Source organism: Lagenorhynchus albirostris, chromosome 2 (assembly GCF_949774975.1).
Source record: "Lagenorhynchus albirostris chromosome 2, mLagAlb1.1, whole genome shotgun sequence".
Classification (NCBI taxonomy): domain Eukaryota; kingdom Metazoa; phylum Chordata; class Mammalia; order Artiodactyla; family Delphinidae; genus Lagenorhynchus; species Lagenorhynchus albirostris.
Genome location: NC_083096.1, coordinates 46,236,390 through 46,261,429, shown reverse-complemented (window position 1 = coordinate 46,261,429; position 25,040 = coordinate 46,236,390). Strand labels below are relative to the sequence as shown.

Below are 25,040 nucleotides of genomic sequence, written 5' to 3'. Positions count from 1 at the left end.
CCTGGTGGAGGGGACTAGTGCCTGTGTTCTGGTGGATGAGGCTGCATCTTGTCTTTCTGGTGGGCAGGTCCACGTCTGGTGGTGTGTTTTGGGGTGTATGTGGACTTTTTATGATTTTAGGCAGCCTCTCTGATAATGGGTGGGGTTGTGTTCCTGTCTTGCTAGTTGTTTGGCATAGGATGTCCAGCACTGTAGCTTGCTGGTCATTGAGTGAAGCTGGGTGCTGGTGTTGAGATGCAGATCTCTGGGAGATTTTCGCCATTTGATATTATGTGGAGCTGGGAGGTCTCTTGTGGACCAGTGTCCTGAAGTTGGCTCTCCCACCTCAGAGGCACAGCACTGACTCCTGGCTGCAGCACCAAGAGCCTTTCATCCACACAGTTCAGAATAAAATATAGAATAAATAGAAAGAATTAGTAGAAGTAGGAAGAAAGGAAGAAAGGAAAGGAGGAAAGGAAGGAAGGAAGGAAGAAAGAAAGAAAGAAAAGGAAGAAAAAGAAAGAAAGGAGGGAGGGAGGGAGGAAGCAGGGAAGGAAGGAAAAAAGAAAGAAAATAAAGTAAAATAATATAAAGTAAGATAAAATATAAAGTTAATAAAATAATAATTAATAAGAAAAATATTAAAAACAAAACAAAACAAAAACCGCACGGATAGAACCCTAGGACAAATGGTGGAAACAAAGCTTTCAAGACAAAATCTCACACAGAAGCATACACATACACACTCACAAAAAGAGGAAAAGGGGAAAAAATCATAAATCTTGCTCTCAAAGTCCACCTCCTCAATTTGGGATGATTCATTGTCTATTCATGTATTCCACAGATGCAGGGTACATCAAGTTGATTGTGGAGCTTTAATCCGCTGCTTCTGAGGCTGCTGGGAGAGATTTCCCTTTCTCTTCTTTGTTCTTACAGCTCCCGGGGGCTCAGCTTTGGATTTGGCCCCACCTCTGCGTGTAGGTCGGTGGAGGGCGTCTGTTCTTCCCTCAGACAGGACGGGGTTAAAGGAGCCGCTGATTCGGGAGCTCTGGCTCACTCAGGCCGTGGGGGAGGGAGGGGAACGGAGGGCGGGGCGGGCCTGCGGCGGCAGAGGCCGGCGTGACGTTGCACCAGCCTGAGGCGCGCCGTGCGTTCTCCGGGGTAAGTTCTCCCTGTGTCCCGGGACCCTGGCAGTGGCGGGCTGCACAGGCTCCCCAGAAAGGGGGTGTGGATAGTGACCTGTGCTCGCCCACAGGCTTCTTGGTGGCGGCAGCAGCGGCCTTAGCGTCTCATGCCCGTCTCTGTGGTCCGCGCTTTTAGCCGCGGCTCACGCCCATCTCTGGAGCTCCTTTAAGCAGCGCTCTTAATCCCCTTTCCTCGCGCACCAGGAAACAAAGAGGGAAGAAAAAGTCTCTTGCAGAAAAAGTCTCTTGCCTCTTCGGCAGCTCCAGACTTTTTCCGGACTCCCTCCCGGCTAGCCGTGGCGCACTAACCCCATGCAGGCTGTGTTCACGCCGCCAAGCCCGAGCCTCAACTCGCAGCCCCGCCCGCCCGGGCGGGTGAGCAGACAAGCCTCTCCGGCTGGTGAGTGCCGGTCGGCCCTGATCCTCTCTGCGGGAGTCTCTCTGCTTTGCCCTCCGCACCCCTGTTACCGTGCTCTCCTCTGCGGCTCCAAAGCGTTCCCACTCCGCCACCCGCAGTCTCCGCCCGCGAAGGGCTTTCCTAGTGTGTGGAAAGCTTTCCTCGTTCACAGCTCCTTCCCAGAGGTGCAGGTCCCGTCCCTATCCTTTTGTCTCTGTTTATTCTTTTTTCTTTTGCCCTACCGAGGTACGTGGGGGGGGGGGGTTCTTGTCTTTTGGGAGGTCTGAGGTCTTCTGCTAGCATTCAGTAGGTGTTCTGTAGGAGTTGTTCCACATGTAGATGTATTTCTGGTGTATCTGTGGGGAGGAAGGTGATCTCCGCGTCTTACTCTTCCGCCATCTTCCCGGAAGCCCCGTTTTCTTCTTTAAATAGAATTAGTTGGAAGGTTAACTTAGTAATCCATTTTTATACTCTTGCATTTAATAACTCAGAGGGCTTAAGTCTATGTGTTTTGTTTTTATATAAATATTCATAATTATATTATGCAGTGGAATAATAATACACAAAATAGCACAAATGAGGCCCAGTACACATTAGATTTATTATGCCTTTTATGGCATGAAATTTTCTCAACTCAAAGTATGCAAATAACCTTTTAGCAAAGATTTGTGTTTGTTTGATTTCATTCCTCAGTTTTTAACAGGAGTGATATTTTTAGGTAGTAGGCAAACTTTTATCTATTTTTACTTCTATGTGTACTTTGTATATAAAATGTTACATATCTAACAGAGATGCTGCAATTTCAGACGTTTGTTGTTAATGTAGGAATTTTCCTTCATTAGTAACACAAAGAAAATTATTGACTTTGAAGCTTTGGCAGCCTTGTATAGGGAAGAAATTCATTAAGCCAAGTCCTAAAAGTATTTGGGTAGGAATTTATGAAGGTAGCTCACCTTAAAAAAAATACATTTTTTTAAAATTTAAGAGAACAAACAGCTCTTAATTTATCTGATAATAAATCATCTACGAAAATAAATAACTCTGTTCACTTTTGAATATCATTACTGTCAGATAATATTGCTTGGACTTTTTAGTTTAGCAAATATTTATAGACAATTATGTGTCAGGAAGTGGTCTAAGTGCTAGGAATACCGTGTTGATCAAGACAGCCTCTTTCTTTTTTTGAGGTATAATTGACAGGCAACATTATATTAGTTTCAGGTATAAAACATGATGATTTGATATTTGCATGTATTGGGAAATGATTACCACAATGAGTCTAGTTAACATTCATCACCATACATAGTAACAGAATTTTTTTCTTATGATGAGAACTCTTAAGATCTACTTTCTTAGCCACTTTCAAATATGCAATAGTGTTATTAACTGTAATCACTATGCTGTACACTACATTCCCGTGACTTATGTCTTTTACAACTGGAAGTTTATACCTTTTGACTCTTTTCACCCGTTTCACCCACTGCCTCTGGCACCCACCATTCTGTTCTCTGTATTTATGAATTTTGTGTGTGTGTGTGATTCCACATCTGCATGTGGTATTTAAGACATTCTCTTGAAAGTAATGTTCTAGCACTAAATGTTGGCTGGAAAATAAATTTTATTTCATTTTTTGGTAATTGTTAGATGAGATCTGGTAAAAACAGAATTGTCCTTTGTTCAGAGATTTAATTAACTGTAATTTGGGACCACCTCCACTTATTTTATTGTTAGGTAATTGAATAACAAGGGTAGTGGAGTACTGATAAGTACTTTACACTAGGTTGTGTCAGGACCCAAAAGAAGGACAGAAAAAGCCTCCTGAAAGTTGTAAGACACCATGTTTTAGTAGGACAGGTGCAAGTAGTTAAATGTGCCTGCCTGCCTAGCATGGAATCTAGTTCAGAGTAGGTGATTAATGGCATTGATTAAGGCCGCTAATGAACAAATGAATGTATAGAACTCATGAGAAAAGAAGGGAAGGATGGGAAATGAGGCTGGAAGAGTTACCTACATCATGAAGGCCATCACTGTTTTCACTTTTTTGCTGTTACAAATTGTACTGTAATGAATAGCCTTGTAAATATATCCTTGTTCTCATGTATGAGCGTTTCTCTAATATAGAAACCTAGAGGTGAAATGGCTGGGACATATAGCATTTATACCTTCATCTTTACTGGTTATTACTAACTTGCTCTCCAGAAGGTTATCAGTTTATGATCCCACTGACAATATATAAGTTTCCATAGACTAGGAGAAGAGATTTACTGACATATAGCTGACAAAGATTAATTCAGAATGTGTAAATAACTTCTCTGCCTCAAGGAAAAAAACAACCCAAATGAAAAACATGGGCAAAGAATGTGAACAGGCAGTTCATAGAAGAGGAACTGAAATGCTCAAATCTATTTGTAATCAGGGAAATACAAATATAAGACGTGCTTGTTCATGTTTATCTTGATGATGCAGAAGTTTTCAGACAGTTTATGTTGTTATTGTTTGACAAAAAGAAGATATGGGGGTATCTTTGAACAGGGCTATAGCTAGCTCATAACATGCCTTGGAGCGAATTAGAAAAAGGGACTCTCTCTGGACATACAGAAAAAGTCTCTTCACCAGGATTCAAGGTTTGGCAAGCACCATAAATCAGATTTCAGATGCACTTGTACCTGGCATCCTTGTGCAAGGCACAGTCTGTACAATATACATGATTCCTTACCCCTGAAGCATGTCTGTTGAGTCCTAGGTTTCCAGAAGGAACTCTAAAAGTTGCTGGTACATGGATGGTGTTATTGAAGGGCTTTAAGCAGGGGAGTGATGCTGTAGGTTATTCCATGTGGTTATAAGAGTATTTTGCATTTGTAGAGAAGGTACAGAATTTCAAAGTACCTTCACATGTATACTCTCGTTTCATCAGCTCTAAAATCCTTAGTGGTATATAGGGTACTTGTTTTATCCTAATTTCACATATAAAAAGCTTAGATTAAAAATGTGGTTTTATTTATGCTCTACTGTTTCCAAAAGATAATAAAGGATTAAATGAGTTGCGCCAAGATCTCATAGTAGATAACAAAGTCTCATAGCTATAGTTCTTCTTACTTTGTTGGTGATTTTAAAATCTTTTACTGTAGAATAAAACCAGATACAGAAAACTACATAATATAAATGCATAGATCGAGTTACAAGGCAAACATTTTGAACACTTGTAACCCACCAAGTCAAGAAATAGAACTTTTCTAGCCATCCCAGAACCACTTGAGTGTGCCCTGTCCTAAGCATTACCTTTTCCTTTCCCGTTATTCTTACTTTTATAATAATAACTTTTATTTTGGCTATACTATTTTATGGTGTACTCATGGTACATTTCAACGTTTCCCTGTCTTCTGTATTTTCTGAAAATTGGCAACTGGAACCAGGGCCTTGATTATATCATATTAATAAGACTGTAGCTGGTGGTCTGTACTTTGGTCAGGAGGCATGTAATGTCCTTTTACTTTTTTTTTTTTTTTTTTTTTTTGCGGTACGCGGGCCTCTCACTGTTGTGGCCTCTCCCGTTGCGGAGCACAGGCTCCGGACGCGCAGGCTCAGTGGCCATGGCTCACGGGCCCAGCCGCTCCGCGGCATGTGGGATCTTCCCGGACCGGGGCACGAAGCCGTGTCCCCTGCATCGGCAGGCGGACTCTTAGCCACTGCGCCACCAGGGAAGCCCCTTTTACTTTTTATATACATTTTAAAATCAACTTAATTTCTACAAATAAAGCACTTCTTTATTTACATCTCAAATTTTTCCCATTAAAAAATGTTTTTGGTTATATCCTGTAAATCTCTGTTGATCTGCAGTAGAGTCCAGCAAACTCTTTCCGTAAAGCTCTAGATAGTAAATATTTTGGGATTTGCAGGCCATTTGGGCTCTATTGCAGCTCCTTAGCTCTGCGATGTTATGGTGAAAGCAGCGTCAGACAATACATAAGCAAATGGTGTGGTTTTTATAACTTTATTTACAAGAACAGAGGGCAGTCCAGATTTGGCCCATAGACCGTTGGTTTACCAACTCCTGATCTGTGGGTTTTGCCTCTATCCTTCTCTTTTCCTTACAATTTTTCTGTTAAAGAACCTGGGCTGTTTGACATGCATACTCTCCCATAATCTGGGTTTGTCAGTTACTCACGGTGCATTTCAGCGTGTCTCCCTGTCCTCTGTATTTTCTGCAAATTAGCGGCTGAAACCAGCAGCTTGATTAGATGCAATTGGATCATGTTAGTAAGACTATAGCTGGTAGTCTGTTCTTTCATCAGGCAACATATAATGTCTGGTTACCTCTCTGTGTGACCTTAGTAGCATTGATGCTTAATGCCTAGCTTTGACTGGTGGTTTTAACCTTTGTTGTCCTTGTTGTTCTGACCTATGATTCTAGTCCACTTCCCTTGAACTGCAGCACAGATACAGTAGAGCTTTGGTTCATATATTGTTCCCAGGACCTCTTAGTGCTGACTTCCCCCTTTGACTTTCACTCAAGAAAGCACAGTAGAATGGGTGTAGGTGAGAATGATGATATATTATGGGGAATATTAATTTTATATTAAAATATGACCTGCCAACTTTGATGCTTTGTTGTTAGAAACAAATTACTTTCTACACACTGCACAACCAACCTGAGCAAACCAGCCGTACATCACTGTCCTAGACTGTGTTGCTTAGCTGCTTGATTATAGTGCTTTTTTTTTTAATGCTCTTTATTCCTCAAAAACTTTAAAATGACGTTTTTATTACTAGGGAATCTGGGTAGTATACAAAGCCTGAGAGCCAGAGGAGCTGGCAGCTGCTGCGGGTGCAACTTCATGTTATTTACAAAGGGCGTATTACACATTAAGGCATGATAGCTGTCTTCTTTATTGAAGTCCCAAGTTTTGGAGTCTGTTGTTTGTAATACTGGACCACACTCTTGTCATTTACATAGTTAACTACAACTTAGTTATAAAATATTTCCCCAGTGATAACAATAAATAATCTCACTGTAGCTCTGCTACAGCAGTAGCTACCTTGCTGCTTGCCTGCAGAGCGGCAGAGTGGCATATATATTTGCAAGGCTTATGCTTTCCATTGTTTATTTTATGGTGTATATGTATTTGGTGACTCCTTAAAAGGTAACAAATCTAGAGAACATTTAATGTTATATCTGCGTCAGTTTCTAAGAATGCCCAAACAGTTTTTGTATCCATTTCCTATTTATCTTCCCAGGCTTTGGACCTAGTGATTTTATGTACATAGTTTCTGGCAAGAGTACAGACAGATTCCATTACAGAGCAAATGTGTATTTGAATAGCAGTGAGTGAATGCGTTACTTTGAGCAAAAGTACAGTTTATGATTGGTGTTTTCTGTAAAGCAGTTATGCATAATATTTGCTCATAGTTAAAACACTTTGGCGTATTTTTCAAGGCTCAGAAGGTCTTATGTATACTGGTCCCTTGTGAAAATATTGATTTAATACTACTTGCTGATCTCCAGTGGCAGAATAGAATTGGTAAAATGCCTATATCTGATACCTAGTGGGAAAATTATGTTGATGGAGTGTGAAGTTGTTTGTGTTTCTTGAAGGGAAAGACACAGCTCCTTTTTCTCTCATCTAAAAATACTTCCTAAAGCTAATGTAAAATAATCTTTAGCTTACATTTTAAAATAGTAAGTTATGTATTCGGATGGCATACAGAAAGTACTCTAGATTGTTTCTCACTAAAGTGAATCTAAGAATCCATGTAGCAGGTTTGGTCAGTGACGGTAGAGGTATGACTACAGTTTGCCCAGACTTCGTGATGGTATAAAATCATAGTAATAAATTCACAGAGGTCAGAGAGATCTGATGAATTTAAAAATGAGACAACCAGAGGAATGCTAATGAAAGACAAGGGCCTTTTTCAGAGCTAAGGAAGCAAATGAAGTCAAATTTATGTTCACATGGCTTAATTAGCTTCTCTTTGGACCATCCTGCCATTGATATTTGTTGAGTGTCCCTAAATGTGTGAAGTATATTACAACAAAGTTAGGATAATAGTTTTACAGGCTTCTGTAATTATTAGTATTATAGGTAGTTACAAATGGGAAAATATCTTAATAAACTGACACAAGGACCCATACTAAATTGTGAGGAAAAAAAATGTTTTTCTGTTTTTTAGCTATCGGTTTTGGGGTTTTTTGTTTGTTTGTTTTCTGATAGAACTTACGTTGTCTTCCAGTTTCAATGTCAATTTAGTTTCTTCGGTAAAATATGAGAGATGTGCTGAAAACTGAAACCCCAGTTGCCATATTTTAAGCTTATCTGCTTTTATACATAAGTTTTAAAAAAAAAAACTTAGCAAAGTGTTTTCTACAATCATGAGATTCAGGGACAGTTAAGATACTGTTTTTTGAAATGCTCTATAAATCTCCTTTGTTACAAAGGACCATAGTACTTTGCTTAGTAATATCAGTGAATCATTCATCTTTTTAAACCCAACTAAATTATAAATGGCTGTCTTCTCTCAGTGCCAGAGAAGGATAGTGGATAGTTTATGTGAAGATGGAGCCTGTCTAATGACCATTTTATCCACCCCACTTCCACAAATTTGTGACATTTCTTTTGATGTGTGGTGATTGATAGCCTCTCTAAAAGAGTTACCTTCAGCCAGTTTATCTGAGAGGCAATTTTTCCAAATATTCTCTTTCTTAGCATCTTCCAGTCTGAATAATACTCTAGAAATTTAGAAAAAAAAGCCTTCAACATTCCATATACCAAATTGGTCATCTGCTAGTTCAGCAGCCATAAGGCTAAAAGTCTAAGAACTTTTGTCATTTGGTTTGATCAGAACTCTTTTGGCAAGATTCTTGTACAATTTATGCTTTAAGAGAACTGAAGACAATTCATTCAGAGCCAAAGTTAGGATTTCTAGCCTGTGATTTTTTTTTTTTTTTTTAAAGTGAGTCCAGGAATGCTCTTGCTCATCTACCTGCTCTTACTGGTCTTTCAAAGCTCACTCTTTTTTTTTTTTTTCTGCGGTACGCGGGCCTCCCACTGCTGCGGCCTCTCCCGTTGGGGAGCGCAGGCTCCGGACGCGCAGGCCCAGTGGCCACGGCTCACGGGCCCAGCCGCTCCGCGGCACGCGGGATCCTCCCTGACCAGGGCACGAACCCGCGTCCCCTGCATCGGCAGGCGGACTCCCAACCACTGCGCCACCAGGGAAGCCCTAAATACAGTTTTAAAGACTGTAAATAGTAATTTCTCTTTTCTTAAAGGTCATGATTATTTTTAAAATATTTTATTAGCTGTTTATGTGTTATCACAGCAGTAACCCAGGTAATAGACCAACTGTTTATTTTTAAATTCATTGTACCATTGTTTTTATGGGGAGAAGAAGAAGAACTCATATTTTAAAACACTGAGATGTGTAGGAAAAATTAAAATTTTATTTATTGTTCTTATACTAAAATAATATAACTTTCAGTAAAAATACTATGAACGTATATAATTATACTTTTTCTTTAAGCATTAAATGTAATGAATATAAATGAATATTAATATAATTACAGACTATCTAGAGTCAAAGAAGCATGTTTTGGTTTGGGGGGAAAGTATAAAAAAAGTAAATTGCATATTACTCCAGCATTTTCTAGTTTGCTCATTCATTTACTAGGCATCTGTTGTGTGCTGGACTCAAGGGATCCAAAACATCACAAGATGCTCACGGTCTTTAGCTGAGACGGACAGACATTTATAGCCATCATGATGAATGTAATGAGAGACGTGTACGAGGCACTGAGGAGGATTGCAGAGGGAGGAGATAGAACTTGGCTGGTGGTACAGGAGGTGCGGGAGGCTGAGAAAGCTTCCTGCAGGACGAGCTATTTGAAATATGTGTAGGCATTCCATGTGGAATGGAGTTGGGAATGGATGTTCCTAACAGAAGTAATAACATGAGCAAGGTATTGAGGTCTGAGAGGGCATGGAAACTGCAAATGGTTCCTTAAAACGGGATATTAGTAATGGCAGAGGGAGGGTGTGCCTGCAACTGGTGAGAAAGCCCTGGGTTAGGGGTGTGTGTGTGTGTTGATGTGAGAGAGATGGGAATGGGAGAAGGAGGAGGGAGGGAAGGAAAGAGAGACAGAGCTAGAAAATATGGAAAAAGTACCCCTTCTCCTGGTAAGCAATACATCAGGAGAGGCTGAAGGGGTTAGGGAATTCAAAGATAAGAGAAAGTTAAATCAAGTGTTTTGCCACTTTGGGAGATGCTGGTATATCCTGAAAAAAAAAAAAGGGAGGAAAATTACTTGAATCAGAGTATTAGGAATTGTAATGCTTGTTTCCATTTTCTCTAAAGATACCAATTAAAATATACAAATCTGCAAGGATATAGGAAATGACCAGCAGTTAGTGCAAAACCAAATTTTAGGGATTTGAGGAGATTAAGTAACTCCCTCCATCTCTTGCTATTTCACAAGCTTCCTTTGTTGAACCTTTTCAAGTTCCTGGCCTCAAAATGTTAAAATGTTCTAGGGCTTAGGCCTAGAACTTAGGCTTTTCTCTTCTTAGGTAGCTTCATCTGGTTCCATGGTTTTAAATATCATCGATATACTGATGACTTCCAAATTTATGTCTCTTCCTCTGCCTCTTCTATGAATCTAAGACTCATATTTAACTGTCTACTTGACATCTCCACTGAGATCTAAATGGCATCTCAAATTGCCATGTCCAAAAAGAACTCTTTCTGTTTTGTAAATAAGTTCATTTGTACCATTTTGTTTTAGATTCTGCATGTAAGCCATATCATATGATATTTGTCTTTTTCTGTCTGACTTACTTCACTCAGTATGACAATCTCTAGGTCCATCCATGTTGCTGCAAATGGCATTATTTCATTATTTTTAATGTCTGAGTAATATTCCACTGTATATATGTACCACATCTTCTTCATCTATTCACCTGTCCATGGACATTTAGGTTGCTTCCTTGTCCTGGCTATTGTAAACAGTGCTGCAATGAACATTGGAGTGCATGTATCCTTTCAGACCATCTTTTTCTCTGGATATATGCCCAGTAGTGGGATTGCAGGATCATATGGTAGCTCTGTTTTTAGTTTTTTAAGAAATCTCCATACTGTTCTCCACAGTGGCTGTACCAATTTACATTCCCACCAACAGTGTCAGAGGATTCCCTTCTCTCCACACTTTCTCCAGCATTTATTGTTTGTAGATTTTTTGTTGATGGCCATTCTGACTGGTGTGAGATGTTATCTCATTGTAGTTTTGATTTGCATTTGTCTAATAATTAGTGATGTTGAACATCTTTTCATGTGCCTCTTGGCCATCTGTATGTCTTCTTTGGAGAAATGTCTATTTAGGTCTTCTGCCCATTTTTTGATCGGGTTGTTTGTTTTTATGATATTAAGCCACATGAGCTGTTTGTAAATTTTGGAGACTAATCCCTTGTTGGTCGCATCCTTTGCAAATATTTTCTCCCATTCTGTGGGTTATCTTTTCGTTTTGTTTATGGTTTCCTTTGCTGTGCAAAAGCTTTTGAGTTTAGAAGATAAACTGATGGTTACTGGGGGGAATGGGTCGGGGGGGAGCAATAGTTAGGGAGTTTGGGATTGACATGTACACACTGCTATATTTAAATTGGATAACCCACAAGGACCTACTGTATAGCACAGGGAACTCTGCTCAAAATTTTTCTTATTTTAAAAAAATTTTTGTTTTATATTGGAGTATAGTTGATTAACAATGTTGTGTTAGTTTCAGGTGTACAGCAAAGTGATTCAGTTATACATATACATGTATCTATTCTTTTTCAAATTCTTTTCCCATTGAACTCTGTTCAATATTATATAACAACCTAAATGGGAAAAGAATTTGAAAAAGAATAGTACATGTTAAAAAAAAAGAAAAAAGAATTCTGTATTTGTCCCCTAAACGGCTTCTACTTTCAGTAAATGGCAACTCTGTTCATTCTGAGGCTCAGGCCCAAAACCTTGGAGAGAGTTATCTCTCTCTATCTATCTATCTATACTTTATTTTTTAGAACAATTTTAGATTTACAGAAAAATTGAGCAGATAGTACAGAGGTTTTGCATATAAGCTTCAGTCCAGCACAGTGTTTATTAGTTGTTACTATTGTCTTGTCTTAGTATGGTACATTTGTTGCAAATAATGAACCAATATTGATATATTATTGTTAAGTAAAGTCCATAGTTTACATTAGGATTCACTCTTTTTATTGTACAATTCTATTGATTTTAACAAGTGCATAATGTCATGTATCCACCATTACACACAGAATAGATTTCCCGCCCTAAAAATCCCCTGTGCTCCATAGATTCATCCCTTTGCCCCGACCCTGAAGTGCTGGCAGCCACTGAACGTTTAACTTTCTCTGTAGTTTTACGTTTTCCAGAATGGTATATTTGAAATCATACAATATGTAACCTTTGCAGATTGTCTTCTTTCACTTAGCAATACACGTCCTGGCCACCATGGTACTGTTAGTTTTTTGAATTTTAGCTATTCTAATTCATGCATAGTAATGTCTCTTTTTTTTTTTAATTTGCGATTTCCTAATGACCTATGATGTTGAGAAGTTTTTCATATGGTTATGTGCCATCTGTGTATCTTCTTTGATGAGGTATCTGTTTGGATCCTTTGCCTATTTTTTATTTGGGCTGTTTGTTTTCTTTTTGTTGAATTTTGAGAATTCTTTATGTATTTTGGATACAAGTCCTTTATCAGATATGTGTTTGGCAAATATTTCCTCCCAGTCTGTGGCTTCTCTTTTCATTCTTTTAATAGAGTCTTTTGGGGAAGAGAAGGTTTTAATTTTAATAGAGTGCATCTTAATTATTTCTCTTACAGATCATGCTTTTGGTGTTGTATCTAAAGGCTCATCATCAAACCCAAAGTCATCTAGATTTTTTCCTATGTTGTCTTCTAAAAGTTTTATAATTTTGTGTTTTACATTTAGTTCTATGTTCCATTTTGAGTTTAATTTTTGTGAAAGATGTAAGATGTGTGTCTAGAGTCATTTTTTTGCATGTTAATGTCAGTTGTCCAGCACCATTTGTCGACAAAACAGCTTCTTCATTGAGTTGCTTTTGCTCCTTTGTCAAAGATCAGTTGACTGTATTTATGTGGGGTCAGTCCTGGGCCCTCTATTCTAATTCATTAACCTATTTGTCCATTCCTTCACCAATACCACATGGTCTTAATTACTGTAGCTTTATAGTAAGTCTTGAAGACAGGTAATGTCAGTCCTCTCACTTTGTTCTTTTTGGTATTGTGTTGGCTATTCTAGGTCTTTTGCCTTTTCATATAAACTTTAGAATCAATTTGTCAGTATCTACAAAATAACTTTCTAGGGTTTTGGTTGGGATTTTGCTTAATTTATAGATCACAGTGGGAAGAATTGTCATGTTAACAGTATTGAGCCTTCCTCTCCAGGAATATGGACTGTTTCTCCATTTATTTAGACCTCCTGTGATTTCTTTCATCAGAGTTTTATGGTTTTCCTTATACAGATGCTGTACATACTTTTGTTAGGTTTATACCTAAATACTTCACTTTTTTGATGCTAATGTAAATGGTGTTATGTTTTTCATTTGAAATTCCAATTGTTCATTGCTGGTATGTAGGAAAACATTGACTTTCATATATTAACCTTGCTATGTCTCTTATTGGTTTTAGTCTACCCAGTTCTCAGACCTCCAAATTAATTTGTTAACAAATTCTGTCAGTTCTCCCTTAAAAGTATATCCAAAATCTGACCATTTCTCACCGCTTCTGCAATACTCTGTCACTCTGGTGTAAGCTACTATTATCTCACTCTCTGTACTATTGCATCCTGAGAAGTGGGCTTCCTTTAATAACACAACATTTGTCACTACTCAATATACTATATATTGGTTATTTTTTGTTTGTTTGTTTGTTTGTTTACTCTCTTCTTCCCCCACTTCCTCCATGGAAGCAGGAACTTTGTTCTATTCGTTGCTGTTTCCCCTGTGCCTAGCCTGGTACCTGGTATTTGGGGTTAAATATGTATTTGTTGTATGAGTGAACTCACTCAGACTACTCAGTTCCTGCAACAGAGACTTGCTAAATAATATCTTAAAGACCATAAGGGTGCTACAAGCAACCTTCCAAGAGTTTCTAAAAAATTAGAATGTCTGCAAAATTCATCACTATTTCCCACACTTTACACTGTAACTCTAACTGGTATACATCTGAAGAGAGAACAATCACAGATCTGGAGAGTAACTCTGCCAATGCTATGAATAGTCTCCTTACCTTTTAGTTAAATTCGTTTTCATCCATATCTTCCCCTCCTCAACATGCCCACCCCCACTTCAACCCTTAGTTTTCCTTAGTGCCTTGGAAAAAGGACTTGTATTAATGGTGCAGTAAAGGGTTAATAGAACTGAGTTCCTTCTTTAGAACATGTTTAAAGTTATGAAATCTAACTCTGAAAAGCTACATATTTTTTGAATGATACTCCATTATTATTTCCCTGTAATCAAAAATATTCCTCTCTCCAAAAGTATATTCTTTATTACAAATTCATTAAATGATCATTATTTTATATGAGGCCTGAAGTCTAATAACTAGTAAAACGATTTGTCATTTGGCTTCCCTGCATATCAGGATGTGTGTCCTCATACTACCTCTGTTGGAAATCTGTTTCTGGTGAAACCCCCAATTCTGGCAGCTTCTTTCAACTGACATAGCATTTTTTTCTTACCCTCAAAAAAAGCTTGCAGTTTATTTTAGAATGGCTTCCCACTGGGGTGAATAGCCACACAGGCACTTAATTGTTCAATAAACCCCCTTGGGCTTTTAGCTGCCTTGATTTTTTAGGAGGAAGGCATCGGCATGATTCCTAAGGAGGTGGTCTGTTATTCTTGAAACTTTCTTCAGGACTGAGCCTGTGGATGAATAAGGCACCGTGGGCACCAATTTAATTTTGCATTGTGTTTCAGAGTTGCATTATTGCGTGTCGTTTCAATGTATCATAATGAGGCAGATCAGGGATTTAATGTCTTTTATTGATGAAGCTACAGTGTGTATCAGTTTGGCTACATTGAAGAGGACAGGAGGAGATATTGCTTTCTGTGGATTGAAATTAATAATAATTTTAACCCATGATGCATTCTAGTTTGACAACATTGAGGTTAAAATTAATGTTGTCTTCAACTTTCTTGTCCTCTGTGCAAATCTCCAGAGATTACTTAGTCTCTATTGGAGGATTGTTACCAAAAAAATGAATGCTAAGGTTTATGGAAGGCATTTGAATAGCTTGGAGAAAGGGCAGTAGCCAAATAATGTTCCCTATGTGTTTGCCTCTGGCACATTCTCAAGTTAGCTTTGTTAAACTTGGGAGCCACTCTGTTTTCAGTATGCTGAGCTCCTCTCTGAACAATTACGAGAAAGAAAAACCTGTTATAAACATCAAATTCTGTTGCTGTTCATGAACAACTATGATTATTACTGATTTATCTCTTTCTTTAGATGGGATTTTTTTCCCTTAAAATATAATGAACTCAGAATCTGAAATTTTTATTATTAATACATAGGTTATGTTTTACATATGTGTATTACTATCACATATGAACCATAAAGGATTTTATTATCTAAATTATTATTTTAGATTTGTGTGATGAAACTTCTCTACAATATTTTTGCAAAGAACTGAGCTTTTAAAAAATATGCATGTAAGGAAGCTTTGTTCTGTGGTTTCTAAATTAAGATTTCAAGCTGTAAGCTTGTTAGAGGTTACGTGAGACTATTGTATTTTAGTGATGCTTCAGTGTCCTCAGCATCTTTACAACCATGTGTGGTTTTTAAAATAGAACTTTGGAACCTGTTGTTGTTATATTGAGATTGTGCACTCTGTTGACTTAAAGGCAAAGCAAACATTTTTAGGAGTTTATTAGTATCCCACAAGGGAAACAAACAGGACAGATCTCAAATGGGCAAAGATGATGGCATTACTTTAAACATATGTTAAAAATTGACTAGAAGAGATCCTGAACAAGAATCTTTGTAAGACTTCCCAAGTGTGCTTTGGGTAACAGAGGCAGATAAACTATTTTATTCTGTTATTACTGCGAAGATTCATTGGTAATTTTCCCCTACGCTACCAAGTAGGATAAACAGAGCTCTGAAAGGGGAACTTCCATTTCATTTTGACAGTGATTTCCCTCAACTCCGAAGACAATACCCCCTTTACAACTCTGAGCTAATTTTCAAATGTTAGCATTTCCCACATGGGTGTTTTGAGTAAGTCTGAAAATGTTTTGCTATTTATATCAAAGAACTCTGGAAACAAATATGAATGAGATGGAAATTTCTATCCTAAATTTTAGTATATGGTCTAGAGTCCCACACAGTTTACATTAGGAAAACAACCATGCACACGCACACACGTATGTATGTACATTTCTGATTTAAACCACGTCCTATCTTGAGAAAAAGAAAATACGTAAAAGTTGTCTTAATAGGTTTTATTTCCCTTTCCGTCTGTGTCCCGTCTTCGTCATACTCTGCCAGTTAGGGATATTTAAAGAAACTTATTTTTAAGTTATATGTATTACAGTGGCTTCAGAGTGTTACTTTCCATCAGTGCTGTGTAATAAGGTTTCTGATTAATATTTATGGTTGCTTTATATCTTTCTAAAGTAAACCTCTGATATGAACAGTAATCTAGCCAATTGTCATACAATTCAGCATAGGTGGAAATTATTTTTTAAGGGGAAGGTAGTGGTTACACTACCTTTGCAAGAATGCAAATCTGGTATAGATACTATATATAATAATACTGTATTCAGTGACTACTTGACAGTTTGCAAAGCCTTTTCATGTATGCCACCTCATTGATTCTTAAAATAATCCTGTTTGTAGACATAGAGGTATACTATCTTCAGATTACAGCACCATTTGTTAAAAAGACTTTCTCCATTGAATTGCCTTTGTAGCTTTGTCAAAAATCAACTGATCACACTTATAACATATTAAGAAGTAATACTTATGACAATATTAACACAAAGGATGGGGCTATATTGAAGCAAGGAAATGATATCAGAGACTAACTTGAAGAAATGAATAGTATCAGAAATATTAAATATGTAGGTTAATATATTTTTTATCCTTTTTCCTCTTAACTTTTTAAAAAGACATAAGATTGTATAAAGCAATAATGTAACACTGTATTGAGTTTATAATATATAGGCATAATATATATGACAATGATAGCACAAAGGAGGAAGAAAGGAATGAAAGTTATACTGGAGTTTCTATATTTGTTTTAGAATTGAATTAGTATTAATCTGAGGTAAATTGTGATAAATTAAGATACTAATGTATTATAGTGATCTCTGGAACCACCACTAAGAAACTCGAAAAAGTACAGTTGACCTTTGAACAATGCAGGGGTTAGAGGTGCCAGTCCTCTGCACAGTTGAAAATCCAAGTGTAACTTTACAGTTGACTCTCTGTATCTGCAGTTCTGCATCTGCAGATTTAACCAACCAGGGATCATGTAGTACTATAGTACATATTTATTGAAAAAAATCCACATATAATTGGACCTGCATAATTCAAATCTGTGTTGTTCAGGGGTCAACACAAATTAAAATTAAAATGGTACACTAGAAAACATCAATTTATTACAAAAGAAGGTGGTAAAGGAGGAACAGAGGAACAAAAAAGACGTGATATATAGGAAACAAACAGCAAAATGGCAGATATAAATCCAACAATATCAGTATTAATTTTAAATGTGAATGGATTAAACACTCCAGTCAAAGGACAGAAATTATAAGACTGGATGTAAAAACAAGATCCAACTACATGCTGTCTGTAAAAGAGACACTTTACATTCAGAGACAACAATTTTGGAAAAGTCTCAGCTGTTTCTTCTATACTGCTATAGTCTGAATGTATCCCCTATGTTTCATATGTTGAAATCCTAAACCCTGAGTATTAGGAGGTGGGACTTTTGGAGGTGCTTAAGCCGTGATGGTGGAGCCTTCATAAATGGAATGAGTGCCTTAAAAAAAGACCTCACATTTCAGATAGCTCTGAGAAACTGCTCCAAAGAGGTAGGGGGGAAAGGTCAGTATATATGTGATTTTGGTGAAGGGGGAGTACCTGCAATTAAGCACACATTTTTTGCAGAAGGTTTCTGCTAGTCACGAGGAGCAGACATCACCACAAAGGATTTTAGTGCTTTTCTAGATATGAGGAGATACAAGAATTGGACTCATAAAATTAGCTCCTGAAAATATCTAACTATCGGAAGACCTGTTCTGCTAGTTTTTCCCAGAGCACAGGGCACCTCATTTCTGCTCTCCACACTGAACTCCTTTCAGGGGGTGTTGAAAGTCAGCAGCTGCAGCAGCACATGACTTAATCCTTGTAGAGGGAGATGGCAAGTGCCAATTTGTAGTTGACAGTGCCCACAGCCTAATACCAGAAATCTGTGAATATGTTATGGCAAAAGGGACTTTGCAGATGAGATTAAGGATCTTATGATTGGGAGATTTGCCTGGATTATCCAGGCGGGCCTTATTAAAAAAAAGAGAGAGAGACCTTACAGAGATCCCTTGCCCCTTTTACCCTGTGAGGACACAGTAAGAAGGTGCTGGCTATGAGCCACAAACAGGACCTCCACCAGAATGAGACCATGCTGGTGCCTTGATCTGGGACTTTCCAGCCTCCAGAACCCTGAGAAATAAATATCTGTTGTTTATAAGCTGCCTGGTTCTGTGATATTTTGTTATAGCAGCCTGAACGGACTAAGACACACACCATTCTCTCCTTATTTTCCTCTGTAATTCTATTTACACATATGTTAACCTGATATTGCATCAAAGGCCTCTGATGTTTTATTTAAAGAAAAAAAAATTTCTCTTTGTACTTCAGTTAAGTTTCTTGTGACTTGTTTTCAGGTTCACTAAATCCTTTCTTCTGCTGTGTCTAATCTACCATTAAGCCTAGTCAATACTTTGAAAATACATTTTTAAATTCTAGAATGTTCATTTTCTTTAGAATTTTCATTTTTTTGCTTATATTTTTCATCTTGTCACTCATTTTGTCTGTCTTTTTCCTCAATGCTATAACATTTATTATAGTTATTTTAGAGTCTTTACTAATTCCAACATCTGTTTTTCAACAGCCTTAGTTTTCTGACAGCCATCTTGTATTGACTTTTTGCTCTTGATTATTAGATATATTTTCCTGCTTCTTCGCGTAGCTTAGAGTTTTTCACTGGATGCTGGACATCGTGTATGAAGAAAAGACTGATGTTGATAGACGGATGTCGATTCTACTCCCCGCCTCCAAAGAGCTCATCCTTTCCTCTATCTGGCAGGTAGAGTTAGTGTCTAGTTTAGTCAATCAAATCAGAAGTCAAGAGGAATCATGGCTGAATTGCAGCTTCAGTTATCTCAGTTCTCTTCTTGGTTTCAAATGTCTTAAGAATGGGATCAGCCCTCTCTCTTCAGCAGGGCTTAGTGATTAGGGCTTACTTGCCATTTTCCAGTCCCTTCCGCAGCTTCTCATGCTGTTGCTTAAACACAGAAAAAGTGCCATGAGTGAGAGTTGGTGAACTGGAGGGATTGGTGGCTTTTAAGATTCCATTCCACCATGCCAGTTCACGTGCCATTTTTACAAGTAGTGCTTTTTTCTCCTGGTCCCAATGAAGTTGCTTGTGTATGACTGGCTTACTCTTCCAGCCACTGTGGCCAGACTTGGCAGCTGCCCTCAGGGATGGAAGTGGCCGTGTCTTGGTCTCTATCCTGGCAGGGCTCATTGCTCATTGGAATTTAGTTCCTTTAAACTTCTTTGTGTTTACCTCTCTTTTATGGCATTAAAGAAAAATGGCATATTGTTAAGCAAATCAGGTGTTTTCTCTTTATTATCATAGGAATGGTGGTCTTTTGATATCTTTTATATCCTCATTAGAAGTGAAACCTTCTGTGCTGACTCTTGAATAAATAATATTGAAAAAAAAAGGAACACTGCCTTGGTGATCATATCTTACCATTTGTATTCTTAACCTTTTTTTTTTAATAAATAAATTTATGTATTTATTTTTATTTTTGGCTGCATTGGGTCTTCGTTGCTGTGCACAGGCTTTCTCTAGTTGCGGCGAGCAGGAGCTACTCTGAGTTGTGGTGCGTGGGCTTCTCATTGCGGTGGCTTCTCTTGTTGCGGAGCATGGGCCCTAGGCGTGCGGGCTTCAGTAGTTGTGGCATGCGGGCTCAGTAGTTGTGGTTCGAGGGCTCTAGAGCACAGGCTCAGTAGTTGTGGCACAGGAGCTTAGTTGCTCCGCGGCATGTGGGATCTTCCCAGACCAGGGCTCGAACCCATGTCCCCTGCATTGGCAGGCGGATTCTTAACCACTGTGCCACCAGGGAAGCCCCCTTAACCTTTTTCATAATGTAGAGTAGGGGTCAGCAAACCTTTTCTTAAAGGGCTAGATAGTAAATATGTTGGGCTTTGCGGACAGAGTGGCAAAATCGAGGCTATTATGTAGGTATTTATATGACCATTCAAAAGGTGCCATTTAAAGATGTAGTGAAGATTATTCTTAGCTCATGAGCCATAGAAAATAGGTGACCATAGTTTGCCAGGCCCTGGTATAGAGACAAATGATAAAACAATTTGACTGTTTCGATGAACTAAAAGCAAGCAAATATCAGATACTTTTTTTTTTCGCGGTACACAGGCCTCTCACTGTTGTGGCCTCTCCCGCTGCGGAGCACAGGCTCCGGACGCACAGGCTCAGCGGCCATGGCTCACGGGCCCAGCTGCTCCGCAGCATGTGGGATGCCCCCGGACCGGGGCACGAACCTGTGTGCCCTGCATCGGCAGGCGGACTCTCAACCACTGTGCCACCAGGGAAGCCCCAGAAACTTTTAAGAAATTAAATTCTAAGGAGTTCTTTGATACACCATCTACCACTGTCATCTACAATAATAAGTACCAAAAATGATGATCCTGAGCTGTCAAGACAAGTTTAACTTTTATTTAGTGTAATTGAATTGCATAATAAATTTTAGAAAAATGTTTATCAGAAATATTTTAAAGTTTATATGCCTGAAGAGTTAGTTGTAGCCATATGGAAACCTTCATTCAAAAAACCTCATTCAGGGACTTCCCTGGTGGTCCAGTGGGTAAGACTTCGCCCTCCCAATGCAGGGGGCCCCAGGTTTGATCCCTGGTCGGGGAACTAGATCTCACATGCGTGCCGCAACTAAGAGTCCACATGCTGCAACTAAGACCCGGCACAGACAAAATAAGTGAAGTAAATAAATAAATATTATAAGGAAAAAAAAGCCGCATTCATTCTACCCAAGTATTCTACTATATATTGAGCATTAACAATTTTTATAAAAAAGCTTTGACCCTCAAAATGGGTACAATCCAGTGGAAAACAGACACTTAGATGTAAATATAAATACAGGGTAGTGATTGCAGTAATGTAGGTTTGCACAAGGTGCCTCTGTAGGGTTGGGGAAAGGTGGCAGGGAAGACTTCAGAGAGAATATGATGCTTTGCTGACTCTTGAAAAGGAATTAAGATTTTGTCAGGTAAACATTTTATTTATCCAGTATTACCATATTGTTGAATTGACTCTTTCAAGATCATTTTAGAAATGGTTTGACTATGAGGAAACAAACTTAGAAACTCATTCTCTCCTTATCTGATTACATACCTGTGAAATTTAAATGATAGTAGGTAAGCAGCTTTATGTGACTTTTAAGAAACCAGTTATCACTCTGTAACATGTAGTGACTAAATGATGGTTTAGCAAGAACAATTTAATTTCAGCTTTTCTAGAAGTTTATTGCTGTTTTAAATCACTTTTAAAATCTGGTCTCCACCACAGGTTTTTTAAAAAGCATTATAATTACTATAGGAAGAATATTTCAAAGCAGAGACTTTTCTTTTTAGATACTTTATAGATTCAGTAGCTAGTAGGATGGGTGAAGAATCACAAGAATTTTTACTTAGGGTTGGGAGTAGAATTTAAAGGGACAAATCAGACTTTTGTTAAAGAGAATATAGTGTTGAGTTATTTATGTATTCAGTTGTAGCATGTTAATATGCTAGTAAATCTTTTTCTAATTCCTGGAAAATTGGTTACCTTCATGAAAAAACAACTGATCATTTTTTAATTTACCTTTTTAAGAAAGCTCCTCTGGAGATTATATTTTACTGAATTATTGAATACAGGTTTTATTGAGTAGGTAATAAGGATTTTTAGTTTGTGGTAAACAAAAGCTAATAGTGTTTTGAAGACCTAGATATTGGATTTAGTAGATTATTTTCCACAGCAAGCAAGCTGAAATCCTTTATAACATTGATGCTTGATATATAATTTTACAAAAAAGTTTTTTCTCTCTATATTTTTCTTTTAGCTTTTATTAAGTAACAGAACACATATTGAGAGCTGCAAAAATATCTATATTCGTATCTAATAATTCTGATACCTGGAAAGACCCAACAGAATTATTTAAAAAGAAACAACTACCTGCAGAAAGATGATTATTACAGCTTACCTTTATTAGCACCCTCCTCCTCACAAAAAACCTGAAAGAACTTTACAGCAATAGGGGAATGATTGGATAAATTATGAAGCAATAGAATATTATATAGCCATATAAAGGTTGTAATTATTAACACCAGTAGAAACATGGGGAAATGTTTATTATAATCTATTTTTAAAGAAACAAACCTGAATACCAGATTGTTCCACTGTAAGATACCAAGTTGGAAAATGGAAAAATGAGTAACCGGGATCTTTAGCTAATTTAGATGCCCTAAATACTGTTAGTGTCCCATTCTGTTGGTTCCTAAATGCAGTTTTGATTCTCTCAGGTATGATGATCAGGAGAGATGGGTGAATACAAAAGAGAAGGACTGAAAGTCAGTAGATAGCTTTTATTTGCAAGATTTTCTGTATAAGAAGACAACTTTAAATGTTTATATTTGAGCCTTCATACATTTCCTGAGTCCGCATTATGGAAATAATGTTATTGCCTACCTCTTCTCCAAGATTTTACAGTATTTGATCTTATTATTAATTGCGTGATTGTGAATGCTAAATGTGTTGTGACTTTATTTTCAGGATAAGGGAGATCTTGAAGGCATCTCGAAAATTGCAAGGTGATCCAGATTTGCCGATGTCTTTTACTTTGGCCATAGTGGAGTCTGACTCCACAATAGTCTATTACAAACTTACTGATGGATTTATGCTGCCAGATCCTCAGGTCAGTTTTGGGGCAACTATCAGTAAACATTGAAAAAAGAAGAAAGTTATGACATGATTTTAAGTGTGAATCAATCCATTCACAGAACCATCACTTCTTTTGCAATATGAACATTCAAGAAAAAAAAATGACTTGGTTTTTCATACCTCAGAAATGGCTATGTTCTGTTCAAAGTAACATGTTCCTAGCTGTTTTCACAAAAATAATTTGACTTCCCTACTCTACAGAAAATTTCATAGTTTCCCAGAGTACTTCATGAAGTCATGATGCATTTAATGATTTGATGAGTAACTGGGATGGAATGTAAAGGCTTATAATAGTAATAGTTCTGAGAACACTTAAACACTTCTTTAAGGAAATGTTAAATTGGTTGACATTTTGACAGGAACAATTTAATAAGTAAATGTGTTTTATATGATTTCTTTACATATATTGTTGGCATAATTGGCATAATCACATTACATATCTTCCTAGTTTTGCTTTTAAATTACATTATCTATTGGGGAAAAGGTCCATCCTTATCTTTTTTTTTTTTTTTATGTTGCAGAATATTTCCCTTAGAAGATGACACCTATACTTCCCGATGCTTGCTTTATTCACACAAGATTGGATTGAGACCCATCAGCCTGATTCATCTTTTATCTCAGAGATAGTCAGGGTTGACTTAGCTGGTCCCATTCCATAAGTTTTCTTTTTGAAGAATAAAACTTTCCCAGATAGAAGAATTTATTTTATTCAGAAATATAGGGTAGTTGCTCTAGAACTTTCTCATCTGGAGACAGTTTAATTATAGTTGTATACAAGTTTATGCCTAGGGTGTGTTCAGAAGGGTAGAACATTGTTGAGACTGCCACCTCTTTCCCTTACTCAACCCTCTCAGTGCCTTTTGGTCACTACAGCTAGCCTGGAATGGCATTTCAGGTACACCTTGACACCTGGAGAGTTTACTTTAGTCTGCTTTTTCATCCCCAATAGAAAGTATTCTTTCAATTGGTTTTTTCATGTTGCAATTACTGTCACTTCCCTCTTCGGTTGACTTTAAATCAAAACTAAAAATATGCTCATCCAGAGTGTAAAATTACATGTCTAGATTAATAGGGACCAGAGAATTGCTACCTACAAGAGTACTGGGTCTTTTTCTTCTGTTCTTATTACCACCACCTGTACTGTATCATAAGCTAGAATATTATAAGAGAGATAGTAGGGGACAGTGTTAACCTTAAAAACATCTTTCTTAAGTAAACCCAGTTTTTCCACTTTTGTTAATACCTCCCAATTAAGTTGCCTAAGGTATAAACAATTATATGCACAAAGATGTTTCAAGTGACATTTGGGGCATATAATAATCCAAATTATAAATGACTTAAAAGTTTAAGGCAAGGGTCAGCAAAATTTTTCTGGAAAAGGTCAGAAAGGAAATATTTTAGGCTTTTCAGGTCATATAGGCTTTCTCACAACTTCTTAGCTCTGCTGTTTGTAGGACAAAAATAACCATAGACAGTATCTAAATGAATGGATATGGCTGTATTCCAATAAAAGTTATTTGCAAATATAGGGCCATAGTTTGCCAACCACTGGTCTGGGGAGATAGTCAGTGAACATATATAGCTAATGAATGGTGTGTTATGTACCCATTAAAAATTAGTAATTACCGAAAAACATGAGAAAATATTTAGTAACAAAAAGCAAGATACAAAAGTATATGAATGTGTATGACTATGGCTATAAATAACACACCAAGTATATAATAAAAAGATGACAAAATAAATTACTAACTGATTATAATAGGATGGCAGGGCAGGAAATGGATGACTTTGTCTTTCTTCAATATTTTAGTTTTTCTCTATTTGTATTACTTTTATAATAAAAATGTTTTAAAATAAAAAAGTGTCCTGAGATCTATATTAGTTATCTGTTGTTGCATACTAATATCACCACAAACTTAGCAACTTAAAATAGCACACATTTTAATATCTCAAATTTGGGTCATTTGTAAGGTTGCAGTCAAGGTGTTGGCCAGGGCTGCAGTGTCATCTGAGGCTTCACTGGGGAAAAACCTGCTTTTTCACTCATGTGGTTGATAGCAGCTTTCTGTTCTCTGTGGGCACTTGTACTGAGGACTTCAGCTTAGTGGGGTGTTGGTAAGAGGCCACCCTCTTTGCCACATGAGCCTTGCCAGCACAACTGGTTGT

At 37.6% G+C, this 25,040-nt stretch overlaps 1 protein-coding gene across 1 annotated transcript in view; it reads left to right on the top strand.

The window, feature by feature from the left end:
• The window catches only part of TSEN15 (tRNA splicing endonuclease subunit 15), a 37,544-nt gene extending 12,809 nt beyond the window's left edge, over positions 1-24,735 (top strand). The window contains exons 4-5 of the mRNA XM_060142147.1: positions 22,707-22,848; positions 23,396-24,735. Coding sequence (XP_059998130.1) covers positions 22,707-22,848; positions 23,396-23,416 — 163 coding nt within the window. The 3' untranslated portion in view covers positions 23,417-24,735. The remainder of the gene's footprint in view (positions 1-22,706; positions 22,849-23,395) is intronic.
• The last annotated feature ends 305 nt before the right edge of the window (positions 24,736-25,040 follow it).